Genomic DNA, 13,755 nt, shown 5'->3' on the forward strand with positions numbered 1-13,755 from the left:
ATAAGCATGATAACCTCCTGAAGCGTAGAAGCTTCTTGGCGCCTGGCATTAGGATGGAAGACACTCTTGTCGCTGGATATAAGTGAGAGTAAAAATAAGCTTGACGTCGGAGAAATGTCGATATTCAGTGGAGGGGTTCTGTGTAGACCAGTTGTGCGAGCATCATTTTCCCACTTCATGACTATTTTGTCATTGATCTCTCCATTGTTGGAACGAAAGTTTTCTGCAACTTTTGAAAAGTGTTCTCACAGAAGTGTCTGTGGAAATTTGTTAGTCGTGATGAAGAAAATGTTGCAAGTGTAAAGTATTTAAAATACTAAGTAAGAAAGATGAAAAGTTTTTTGAATATTGTGCCTAAAATTATTTTGAAGAAAATTTTCACGTCCGGTGTCACTGCAAAGGACGAAGCTTCAAAAAGAAAGAAAAAGTAATAAACATCATTGCAATTTGTCAAATCAAATAGATTTTCAAGATTTTAATTGCAGAGGCACAATAGTTGGATTTGATCAAAATAAAGGATCAGAACAAGTTAAAATATTTTTAAACGTAAAGGTACTTATCCTTCTCGGATATTTCATTTCCAACAATCATTTAAAGCATTTTTAAAAAGCAATTGACCAGTTAGAGAAAGATTTTAAAAACTCATTACTGAATTTAACTGATATATAAAAAGTCAATGTAAGTTAAAGATACTTACTGGTCGACTGATCATTGTAGCAGTCGATACCACGACATTTGTTGACTTTTCTGAAGAGGTTCCCCCTCAGATGAAGACTTATCTTCTTTGGTTGTCACGTCATCAGTTGAGGAGCACCAGTTGATTGAACAACAGTTGTTGTGACTGCAGTTAGAAATCTTCAAGAGCAACGTCATTCTTTGGGGTATTTGAGGCCGATCCTTCAACAAAGATCGTTGAACCTATCTTCTGGAAGAGCTTTGGTCAGCAAGTCGACTCTCTGAACTATGGTCGGAATCCATTCAACAGAGACGTTTTTCTTTTCCACATGGTCACGAATTACGACGTGTTTGACTCTTCTGTGGTGAACTGGATTCTGAGATATTGCAATAGCACTGGAGCTGTCGCAATCGATAGGAACTTCTTTTTCGTTGATCCCATAGTCCTTTAGTTGTTGGACTAGCCATAGGAGTTGTGAGCAGCAACTTCCCGCAGCAACATATTCAACTTCAGTTCTAGAAGTGAAGTCTACTTCTTTGAAAACCATGAAATGAGCTTGTTACCTAGGAACTGACAAGTTCCTAAAGTTGATTTCCGATCAATTTTGCATCCTGCAAAATCTGAATCTGAGTATCCGGCAAGCTTGAAGTCGTCGTCAGTTGGATACCAAAGACCTATGTTGGGCGTGCCTTTGAGATATCTTAGAATACGCTTTGCAACGTCCATGTGAGCTTCCTTGGGATCTGATTGATATCTCGTACAAACTCCGACTGCAAATGCAATGTCTGGTCTACTAGCAGTCAAATAGAGTAGTGATACAATGATTTATCTGTATTTGGTTGAAGATACAGATTTTCCTTCAGATCCTGGATTCACCTTCCAGTTGCTGTTCATCGGAATCTTGACTGATTTCATATGTTGAATACCGAACTTGTTGATCAGTTCTTTGGCATACTTTGACTGGTTGATCAGTATTCCTTCTTTGGTCTGCTTCACTTGTAGTCCTAGAAAGAAATTCATTTCTCCCATTATTGACATCTGGAATTTGTTCGTTTTAATGTCAGCAAACTTCTTGCATATCCTTTCGGATTTGGATCTGAAGATGATGTCATCGGCATAGATTTGAACAAGTAGAAGTTCTTCTCCTTCTTTGAGTGTGAACACGGTTTTGTCAACTGATCCCTTCTTGAATCCTTGTTCAACCAGATACTCGGAGAGAGTATCATACCACGCTCTTGGAGCTTGCTTCAATCCATAAAGCGCTTTCTTCAGCTTATACACCTTTTCTGGTCCAGCAACTTCAAACCCTGGAGGTTGTTCTACATAGACTTCACCAGTGAGCACTCCATTGAGAAATACACACTTCACATCCATTTGGTGTACTTTGAATCCTTTGTGAGCGGCAAAGGCGAAGAAGAGTCTCACTGCTTCCAGTCTTGCAACAGGGGCAAAGGTTTCATCGTAGTCGATTCCTTCTTCTTGACTGTATCCTTTGGCCACTAGCCTTGCTTTGTTTCTCACCACGTGTCCTTCTTCGTCCTCTTGTTCTTGAAAATCCATTTTAATCTAATCATCTTTGTATCATCTAGGCGATCCACTAGTTCCCATACTGAATTCCTATTGAATTCATTGAGTTTTTCTTGCATTGCGATAACCCATTGTGTGGACTTCAGTGCTTCTTCAATGTCTTTGGGCTCAGTGTCTGACAAGAAACAACTGAAATGCTCATCTTCATTGATGCAGTTCTGGTTGATGTCGTAGACGAGGTTGCACATTGATCTTTAAGTCTTCACACCGTCTAATGGTTCTCAAATGATGTTGTCTTTTGAGTGGAGTTCAAACCATCTTCGATATTTCTTGATTTCTTCTGGTGAGGGTGGAGGTTCTTCAGTCATGATTGATCTGAGTCCTTCATTTGCTTCTGGAGCAGGGGAGTGTTGATCTGGTGCTGCAGCAGCAGGTTCAACTTGTTCTTCAGTTAAGGGAGTTTCCCCTTGACGGATGCCTTCTGTAGCTTCTTCAGTAGGACCTTCAGTTCTTTGACTGATCTTCTGATACTGAAGTTTTTTAGTATTATCTTCTTTCCCTGGTCCCCACACCAACACTGTAGAGGGTTCGGTGCTTTGTTTTTCAGTATTGAAAACTTCAGTGTTCTCAGCATTTCCTATAGTCTCCTGTTTCCTGAAATTATCAAAAGACTCTCCAAAAATAACATGAGGTGTTTCTTCCACACAAAGAGTTTGAGAGTTAAACACTCGATAGGCTTTGCTGGATCGTTCAGTTCCAGAGTATCCAAGAAAAATTCCTAGATCAACCTTGCTATCAAATGTGTTTAACTTTCTTTTGTCATTGTTATAAATGAAACACCGAGAACCGAAAGCATGAAAGTATGAAATTGTTGGCTTCCTGTTCTTCCATAGTTAGTATGGAGTTTTTTCATGTCTTTGAGTGAGGAAGGAGTGGTTCTGTGTGTAGCATGCGTTGTTGACTGCTTCAGCCCAAAACTTCAGTGGGAGTTTTGATTCGGCTACCATCGTTCTTGCTGTTTCCTTCAAAGACCTGTTTCTTCTTTCTGCCACTCCATTTTGTTGTGGAGTTCTTGCTGCAGAGGTTTGATGACTGATTCATAGCACTTCGCAGTAGTCTCGAATGACTGCGTTGAGGAATTCAGTCCCACTATCTGATTTGATGCTGATGATGTTGACTTCCTTTTTAACGCTTAGTCTTTTCAACAGCTTAGGCAGTTCCAACAGTGTTTCTCCCTTGTAGTATAGAAATAAGTATATCGTGAATAATCATCTACGATAACTAAGATATACTTTCTACCGTTGTAGCTTCTGGGAGATATTGGACCAAAAAGATCCATGTGAAGCAGTTGAAGAATCCTTTCAGAGGAGTGTCCTGTCTTTGACTTGAATGACGCCCTTTTTTGCTTTTCTCTTTGACATGCTTCATATTCTTGCTTCTTCTTGAACACAATAGAAGGTAAACCTTCTACCAGTTGATGCTTAACAAGTTTGTTGATCGTCTTGAAATTGAGGTGGTTGAGTCTTCTGTGCCATAGCCAGTTGAGCTATGAGTTGCTTTTGCTGATGAGGCAGGTTTCAGGTGGACTATCTTCCAAGATACGACGTAGAGACTTCCTTGCCTGATTCCTCTCAGCACCACCTTCTTTTGGTTGTTTCTCACAGTGAATTCATCTTTCTTGATCTTCACTGCGAATCCGCCGTCACAAAATTAACTCATAGACAATAAATTATATTTTAGTCCAGAAACATAGCTAACATTACTGATACTGGCGTTACCCATGTTGAGCACACCATAACCTTTTGTTTCGCCTATTGAGTTGTCTCCGAATGTAACTTTTGATCCAGCTTTCTCAACGTATTGAGTCAGATATTCTTTGTAGCCCGTTATGTACTTCGAGCAGCCGCTGTCCAGGTACCATGTTCTGATTGAAGCTTTAACTTCTTCCTTCTTTTTGTGTTTCCTGTTTTTGCCCGACAAGAAAGAGTTAATTTAGGTACCCAATCAATGTTTGGGTCCTTCAATGTCAGTTCGTGTTCCTTTTGGAACCCATATCTGCTTCAGAACTGGTCTTGGCGCTAATCTTTTGCGGTTGGCTGGTTATCTGACTGAAGTGGCTGGTGCTTCAGTTAGCACATGAGCTTTCTTCGGTTGAGCTTTCTTCTTTGGAGCCTCCTTTTTGTAATAGCTTTATCTGGTGAAGTGTTGAGGTCTCCTTTGCTCCATTGTGTATCTCCTTTGAGATACATGAGTTGTCCTTGACCGATGGAGTCTTGATTGTTGCAGTGGAATATGAGGCTGATGATGTCCAATGGCATACTGTTGTGAATGAAATCGAGCTCGTCTGGACTTATCATTGTTTTGTCTTCATGGTTGTTGCTCTCTTTGGAACTTAACAGGTTTCAGTTTCTGATTGTTCTTGTTGTTCTTCCCCCAGGATTGGTGAGGAAGACTCTGTTTCTTTGCTCTGTTGGCATGCTGTTGTTTCAGTCCAGATGTTCCTTCCCCATACTTTGAATGAAATCTATTTTTTCAGTCTTCTTAGTAGGATGAACTGGTTGGGGGCCTCCTTGACTCGTCTGTAGCTTTGTGGAGGAGGAACATTTCTTTTTGCCATCAGTTTTCTCTTCTGGATTTCCTCCATGTCATGATACTTTGATTCTTCCGAGGTGTTGTCTTCAGATGTATCAGTCACCTCCTGGATCATGATATTATTTCCCTTATTGGAAGGAACCATTTTTCCTCCGATACTTTCCACTAGAGCTTTTGATGGAAAGTTGGTCATCATGGGAGACTTCATCATACAGTCCTTGACTGTTTTTTCCAGTTTGCGGTTGAGCCTCTTGATTTCATGAGAAGCTCTCTCACATTCTGATGTAGATATCTTGAGTTTTTCTTCCAGTCGACTGTTCTCCATGATTAGTCCATCAACACAGGTATCATCTGGGAAGTAGATGACTGTCTGATTCTTGGTTCGCTCTTCATTGATATCCTTTTCCATTTTCTGATTTTGCTTCAGGAGATCTTCGAACAGTTTTCTTAACTGACAGTGATCAGTCATGAGCTGATCATACTTGTCAGCTTCGTTGACCGAACTATCTCCAAATTCTGAATTGTCTCCTGTAAACAACAAAGAGTTATCAGTATTAAGAGTTCTTGAGTAAGAGTTTACCTCTGGCCCATTCATTCCATTGTCGTAGATGTTGTCGGTGTTGTCAGCCGCACTTTCAGTGTCCTTGGCCATGAGAGCCAATTCCCCCCTCTGACCTAACGTCGTTAAGTCAGAGAGGGGAATTTGCACCATTTTCTCGGAGTTCAGGGGTTTAGTTGCTCACACAGTGACTAAGGGGGGTTTTACGCTACAGGGGCTACTACTTCAGTGGCTAATCTGCACCTTTTCCCCTTTTTTTTTTTTAATTATCTCCCATCTCTCTTTTCTCTCAAAAAGTCACGCACAAAAAAATAGGGAGCCCTCCTCCTCCAAAATTTGATTGCCGCTGCCGCTGATTCAAGCTCCGGCGAGGCTGCCGAGGGCGCCGCCCCTTTCCCTCTCTCATGGGCCCTAAACCCCAGAGCTCTCTCGGCTGCACACGCTCAATGTCAAGGGCGAGCCCTAATTCCCCCCTTCCGTTCAAAATCGCCGTCGCGATATCCGGTAAACTGGCCGGCTACCGCCAACGACACCTACCACATGCTCTCTATCTCAATCTGTGACAGATCGCGAGCCCTACCTTTTCTCGATGAGGAGTCGCCTCTTTCTCTCAAATACGGCAAAATCGCCGCCACCTCTACTAAAAGGCCGGCAAGCAGCCAATCCATGGCTCCAGTGCAGCTGCACCCGGCCGGAGAGCCACCTCCTGCTCGATTATTCTCTGAAGCGGATGAAGGATTGAACCTTAGCACCGGCCTGCCTTCACCGCTCGAATTTCAAACGAAGAGCGCCGCACACGCTCTCCATCATCACCGGCTGCTCTCTCTCAAACTTGCGGTCGTCCTCTGTGCTTTGCTTCAACAAAATACAGCGCGAAGGTCGCACCCAAATCACGCCGCAGAAGCAAGCCAGCCGCCTCGAAGCTTCGCGAGTTTGTGATGTTTGGCAAGGCGTCAGCGCCATCGCCAAATTTGACGCCTCTCACAATGTAATGGTCATAACCTCCTTATTTTCGCTATTTCTATATAATGTCGATTTGAATGGAATTGGAATTGGATTAATCATTTGTGTTGCTGATAAAAGATGATCCAACAACTTGGTGATTCAACCACCGTTAGCGGCGGTGCAGTGGCCGAGAGAGAAATAGGGCTGAGTGAGAGAGATGAAAGTTAATTAAAAAAGGGTAAATGTGCAGATTAGCCCCTGAAGTAGTAGCCCCTATAGCGTAAAACTCCCCTTAGTCACTGTGTGTGCAACTAAACCCCTGAACTCCGAGAAAAGTGTGCAAATTCCTCCCTTTGACCTAACGTCGTTAACAGCCATTAGTCAGAGAGGGGAATTTGCACCATTTTCTCGGAGTTCAGGGGTTTAGTTGCACACACAGTGAGTAAGAGGGGCTATATGCTATAAGGGCTACTACTTTGGGGGCCAATTTGCACCTTTTCCCATTTTATAATAAGACTGTCAGTACGTATGGGCCTAAAATGGAAGTGGTTATTGTAAAATAAGATGATCTATTCTGACCGGGACATGCAAACTATTACTCCCTCCGTCCCATATGCTTAGGCTTGTTTTCCTTTTTTGAATGTCCCATTTATATAGGCTTGTTTCCATAAAAAGTAATATTTTTTTACTCATTTACTATTATATCCCTATTTAATTCTTTAATTTACTCCCACTTTAATACATCATTAAATAATAAATATGGGCATACTAGGAAATTTACTTATATATTTTCATTTTCAATGATTTTTCTTAATCTTTGTGAAAATCTCAATGAACCTATCCATATGGGACCGAGGGAGTAATTAGTAAATCCACTAAAGCCTAAAGTAAATTTAATGTGTTGGTTTTGATTGATAAATTTATTATGAAAAATAAGGAATAGTAATATCTCATTTTTTATAATAAAATAATAAAGCCTGAGCATTTCCGTCACACTACAATTATTTGTAGTCCCACTAACATAATATTGAATATTAGTGGTTTAACACTTTATTGCGTAACTTGACCGTATGTGTAAAATCTATAGCTGTAGCGCTGTCTCTTAGGAAATTCTTTAATTAATATAAAAATACTCACATCCATTATTGCCTACATCATATATACCGAAACGCAAAGCTCCAATTAAATCAGAATCCAACGTGGCAAAACTAGCTCAACTACAAGATTACAAAATAGTGGGAAAAACAAAAAATAATCTTTAATCTGTTTTCCTTATTATCTCTCTAAATTCTTTATAATATTAGCAATAAACACGTTCAGGTAGCCAATAACGACCTTCATCGATTGTCAATTCATTAAAGCTACAACCATTTTCTTCTTTGTTTTCTTATGATTATACGTCTCGATTTAAAAAATATTAATAAAATTTAAACGTGAAATCTTGGACCTCAAGAATATATATACTACATTAAGCCTCTACATATAGGAGAAATCAAGTAAAGCATCTGCATCGATCTTACATTAGTCTTAAAATCTTGTTAAAATGAAGAGCTTCTTCAACCTCATGCACACTATATCTATCCTGCTCTTGCTCAACGGCATTGCATGCGAAGCAAAACTATCGACGAAGTTCTACGACGGCAGATGCAGGGACGCCGCCGCCATAATCCGCAAGAGCATCGAGAAAGCGGTCTCCCGCGAGCGGCGCATGGCGGCGTCCCTCATCCGCCTCCACTTCCACGACTGCTTCGTGCAGGGCTGCGACGCCTCAATCCTGCTGGACGAGACCGATACTATTCAGAGCGAGAAGGCAGCTGTCCCTAACGCTAACTCCGTTAGAGGATACAACATCATCGAGGCGGCCAAGCGCGATGTCGAGCGCGCCTGCCCCGGCGTCGTCTCCTGTGCCGACATACTCACCTTAGCCGCACGCGACGCCTCCGTCGCCGTAAGTAGACTCTAGTTAATTAAATAAGACGATAAATGAGATCCTGTATTTGAAAATGGTTGTGCAGGTTGGTGGGCCATGGTGGAATGTGAGGCTGGGAAGAAGGGACTCCACCACGGCCAACCGTTCACAAGCAGAGACCGATCTTCCAAGCCCTTTTGTTCATCTCAACACTCTCATTTCTGCTTTCGCCATTAAAGGTCTTAATGCCAGAGACATGGTAGCACTATCCGGTGAGACTAATTAATAAATATTATAATAAGCTTAATTGCTGTTATGATTTTCAGCACAGTTTATGAAAGAATAACACCACTTTTAAATCTATAGCAAAATAGATACGTTCAATATAGTTAATGATGTCATATCCAACTCAACACTCACATATAGGACGGTGTTCATTGACTGATATGTGACGAGTGCACACCACAAGTGTGCAAAAAAAATACACGCCGAGCTCGTTGGCCTGCGAAAGCTATGATAGCGAGAATTTAGGGAGAATTTTATTGAACTTTTTACTTGAGTTGATACAGCACACTCATGTATCCTTACTTCACTCTTAGATGATTTTACTTGATTCTTTTATTTAATTTTACAAATGAGAGCAACATTATTTATAATGGATGACTCTAGAGATACTTGATATGATATTAATAGCCTAATAGATGTATGAGCTAGTCTTTTAATATACTCCCTTCGTTACATTGATCTTGTCCCTTATTCCTTTTTTGTTTGTCCCACAATCTTGTCCCATTTCTATAAAAGGTAACAATTAACTAAACAATAAAAATTCTTAATTATCTTCTCTCATATTTTATCACGTTTTCACATTCTTTTTCCTACTTTATCATCTTCTCTCTCCTATTTTATCACTTTATTACATTATCTCTCCTACTTTATCACCTTTCATCTCCTACTTTATCAATTTTATACTTTTATTACCTACACACTTAAAACACTAATAATATTCTCCTTAATAACCGTGCCGAAACCAAATGGGACAAGTCCAATGGGACGGAAGGAGTACTACACTTATGAATGTGACTCTTAATCTAACCAACACTAAATATGAACTAGTATTCAAAAGGTCAAGAAATAAATTACATCATTTAACAGAGTAATCTTTTGTGGTTGTTTGAAAATTTTGGGAATATCTATTTTGTTACAAATCAAAAAGTGTTGAAAACTAATACTACTATCAAATAAAAGTAATTGGTGATTTTGTTAGCTATTAACCCACAATAATAATAATAATAATGATTTATAATTTAATGGTGGACGTATGGATGATATGAAGGAGCGCACACGATAGGGCAAGCCCAATGTTTCTTATTCCGAGACAGAATATATAGCAACGGGTCAGACGTAGATGCTGGATTTGCTACTACAAGAAGGCGGCGCTGCCCCCGAAACGGCGGAGACGGCAACTTGGCGGCGTTGGATTTGGCGACGCCAGATTGGTTAGACAACAACTTCTTCAACAACTTGATTGAGAGGAAAGGGCTTCTGCAGTCGGACCAAGTCCTCTTCAGTGGGTCCACAGCTGCCATAGTGTCGGAATATAGCAAGAAACCGCGAGTGTTTGCAGCTGATTTTGGGAGAGCAATGAAGAAGATGGGAGAGATTCAGATCCTCCTCGGACAAAATGGAATCATAAGGAGGAGGTGCAGCGCCATCAACTAATTCCTTTATTTCTCATTAAAATCAATACTTGATCTTTGCAAATTTGATCGATCGATTGTCTATATTTCTACTCTTGTATTGTATAGTATTGCTAAGAAAAACCATCAAGTGGTGCCACCACATATCTATCTATATCTTGTATTGTTTTCAATCCTTTTGATTTCTAAACATGATTGCAGCTATGAGTTGTAACTTGTACGCATCGATTAAGCTAAGTTTACGATGAAGGAATTTCAAAGAATAAGTTCAAGATGTAGATCCACGTTGTAAGCACCAATACTTCTACTTGGTATATACCATATGCACAACATATATAATTTCCTGCAACACACACAGTTCAATTATAACAATTAGGCTGTGTTTACTTTGATGGATAAATTTATCCATGGAAAATGATAGACAACAAAAAGAAATAAATGCAGCCTAAAAAATGTAGATCCACCTTTCACTAAAAATGTATACCACCTTTAAAGACATTACATTTCTCCATTTTCTAGAATTGCACACCGCCTTTAAAATTCGCCCCATAATACATAATATTTCTATTTTTTTTGGAATTTTCCATGGCCAGCCAACCACCAAACGTAAAAATGACGTGGACGTCGGAAACGCCACATATACACGCCGGAAAAAAAAATTTAATTGATGTGGCAGTCATGTAGAAAATTACACAGTTTTTTTCTATTAAATTCTAATTTTTCAAATTTTAGGCCAAACCCACTTATTTCCCTAAATTTGAAATCCGCCCATTTCAGAATTGCTGCTAATTTGTACTCGCCACATCAGGCCTTTCAACCATTTGACATTTGCTTATTATTATCTCAACTTTATTCACACACGCTTCTATAACTTAGGTAGCATCACCAGAACATAATAATATTTCTTTTTTGTCAAGAACATACAAATATTATGAAAGAATTCACTGATGAAAAAACTATGGTTGCGCTGTCGAACCCAGATGCGGCGAGCCTCTCCCCGTCTTGGAGTAGTCGCGGAATTGATGTGTAATCTGGTCGAACCAGATTAGGGCAATTCCACCGAGTATAGATTAACAATAATTTTGAAATTGGGAGATTTCGAAATTAGGGAAATAAGTGGGTTTGGCCAAAAATCTGAAAAATTAGAATTTAAAAGGAAAAAAAGGTGTAATTTCCTGCATGGCTACCCCATCAATTTTTTTTTCGGCGTGTATATGTGGCGTTTCCGGCGTCCACGTCATTTTTACGTTTGGTGGTTGGCTGGCCATGGGAAATTCAGGAAAAAAAGAGAAAGATTATGCATTATGAGGCAGATTTTAAAGGTGACGTGCAATTCCAAAAAATGGAGAAAGGTAATGTATTTACCCCTAAAATAAAATACCTTAAGCTTGTGCGTTGCTAGATTCTACCGGAGCGAAATACTTAACTGATTTACTGCCACCCGCAACCACCCCAGCATTGCCTAAAAAATGATTCATACAAGGAATAAATAAAAAAATATACGATTATAAAACATATTCATGTATTAACCAACATCGGAAATCATAAACATTTCTCAAGACACATATATTTTTGAGGAAACTTATAAAAAAATACCAACTTTTAAAAGTGATATGTTTTTTAGCCCCTCTTTAAAACCAACTTTTTTGTATACCAAAATCTGTGAAAGGACTAAAATAGCCCTTACGGTCCCCACCACTTGAAGACAAAGTCAAACCCGTGTCCACGATCACGGATACGATGGCCACGATTGTGTCCACGACCATCGTGTCCATCGTGGGCACGATGGGCGGGGGATCGTGGCCACGACCGTCGATGTCCATCGTGGGCACGGTCGTGTCCACGATCGTGGCCATCGACGGGTGGGGAGGGGGGGACGTGGGACACAACGGGAAAGGGGGGGAGGAGGACACGATGGGCCGGGGGGGAGGACACGATGGAAGCACACGATCCACGGCTCGAACATGGACACGACGGGCTGGGGGGAGGACACGATGGAAGCACACGATCTATGGCTCGAACGTGGACACGACCGCCTTGAACTCCGGAATGTTATTAATGAATGCAGATTTGGTGAATCTTTTCGGTTGAGACTAGGAATAATAGGAATTAAAGAATAACATTTGTCATGAAGAGGTTGTTGGTGGTACTAATTATGGGAGACTTGTAGTTGTTTAAACACAACTTAAATTTATTCTCCTTTGTAACCAAAGAAACAAAAACAACCACGAATTAAAACCAAAACCCTCATAAGAATTCGAAAGATCGACCATAAAAGAAGAAGAAAATATTAAGAGGCGATCCTTCATTCATCTCGTTTCATATAAAGGTATGTTTGTTTCTTTCCTCCGTCTACTATTAAAACATGAAATATGGAAGAAGAAAAAATGTGAAAAATGGCTTTTATGATTGTTTCGTTGTTTGAACATTTTGATCTCATGAAAATATATTTGTTGATCATGAATATTATTTATTTTGTTTCAAATAGGTCACACATTAGGGTTTAAGTTTCGACGTCATATTATTAGGGTTTAGGGTGTAGCTCACATGATCGCATCACATATCGTGACCACCATCATGACCCACGATCGCAGCACACCATCATGGTTACGATGGTGGTCACGATCGTGAGTGCCATCGTGACCATGATGGTGTGCTGCGATCGTGGGATTGGCATGCCTTATTTTTTAGGTACTTTTAATGGTTTGTTGACTGTTTATATTATATTTTATTAATCTCAGATGTCGGGGCGATGTATTATGATACATTATGGAGGTCGTTGGGAGCGATTAACATATACAGATGGGGAATTCTTTGTTGCTTATATTGATTCCGGCACAATTAATCGTGCTAACCTCGTGGAGCTTATTAGAGAGGGTTTGTGCAGTCGAAAAGAGACCGAATATACGGTATGGTACATCACAAACATCAACGGCATTCAAGCAAAAGTTTTATTGAGGGGCGATATGGAGTTGCTTCGATGGTTAGCAAATTCTAGAGAGGATCCGGAGGTTTATGTGATTGAGAACGGTGGTTCTTCCGGCCCCGAGATTAATGTGAGCTGCAACACTGTGAGAGATAGTACCTCGGGTGTACATCATGATCAAAGAATGCAACATCATGAGGAAGATGATGAAGAGGTGTTCGATGAGGATTATGACGAAGATGAAGCAGTGTCTATATCTGAAGACGATGTGGAAGATTGTCACAATGAGTTGCAACATTTTTCATCGGATTATCAGATTACAAGCTATGTTGAGCATGAAGGTGCCTCGCGCGATTGGGATATTCCATTTTCGCACATTGAAAGCATATTACAGTTGGGGTGGGAAGAGTATCATCCACTAGTGTTCGAACTGCTCGAGGTAGGGGCCATATTTCGATCCAAAGTAGAGTTGAGGATAGCTATAGGAATTTATCATTTGGAGCACTACCTAGAGTTTGCAACCGATCGTTCTACAGATTCTCGTGCAGTGTACATATGCAAGAGTGGTAGAAAGAACTGCACTTTTAGATTATGTGCAGTAGATGGTGCAACTCTTTGGAGAATTACTAAGTTGACATTGGATCACACCTGTCAGGTGGAGTTGAATCGTGCTAATACAGCACAGCCTGTGAGTGGCAAGGTTGCTGCATATTATTTTGCCAAAAAATTAATCAATGAGAAGGTCGTTTTGAGGCTAAATGAGATGATTGCTTAGATGCGTAGTAAATATGGCGTTCAAATGCTATATTGCTTCACAGTCCGAACTAGGCAGCAGGCGATAGAGAGAACGTATGGTGACTTCAATATGTCATATATGAGGCTTCCATCGTATTTTTATCTGTTGAAACAACGCAATTCAGGAAC

General features: G+C 40.3%; 1 protein-coding gene across 1 annotated transcript; it reads left to right on the forward strand.

The window, feature by feature from the left end:
- The first annotated feature begins 7,791 nt into the window (after positions 1 to 7,791).
- LOC130995964 (lignin-forming anionic peroxidase-like) lies at positions 7,792 to 10,483 on the forward strand. The gene is made up of 3 exons (XM_057921491.1): positions 7,792 to 8,247; positions 8,315 to 8,480; positions 9,542 to 10,483. Exons 1-3 carry the CDS (start codon positions 7,843 to 7,845, stop codon positions 9,925 to 9,927), a joined length of 957 nt encoding a protein of 318 aa, XP_057777474.1. The 5' UTR covers positions 7,792 to 7,842; the 3' UTR covers positions 9,928 to 10,483.
- The last annotated feature ends 3,272 nt before the right edge of the window (positions 10,484 to 13,755 follow it).

Source organism: Salvia miltiorrhiza, chromosome 7 (assembly GCF_028751815.1).
Source record: "Salvia miltiorrhiza cultivar Shanhuang (shh) chromosome 7, IMPLAD_Smil_shh, whole genome shotgun sequence".
Classification (NCBI taxonomy): domain Eukaryota; kingdom Viridiplantae; phylum Streptophyta; class Magnoliopsida; order Lamiales; family Lamiaceae; genus Salvia; species Salvia miltiorrhiza.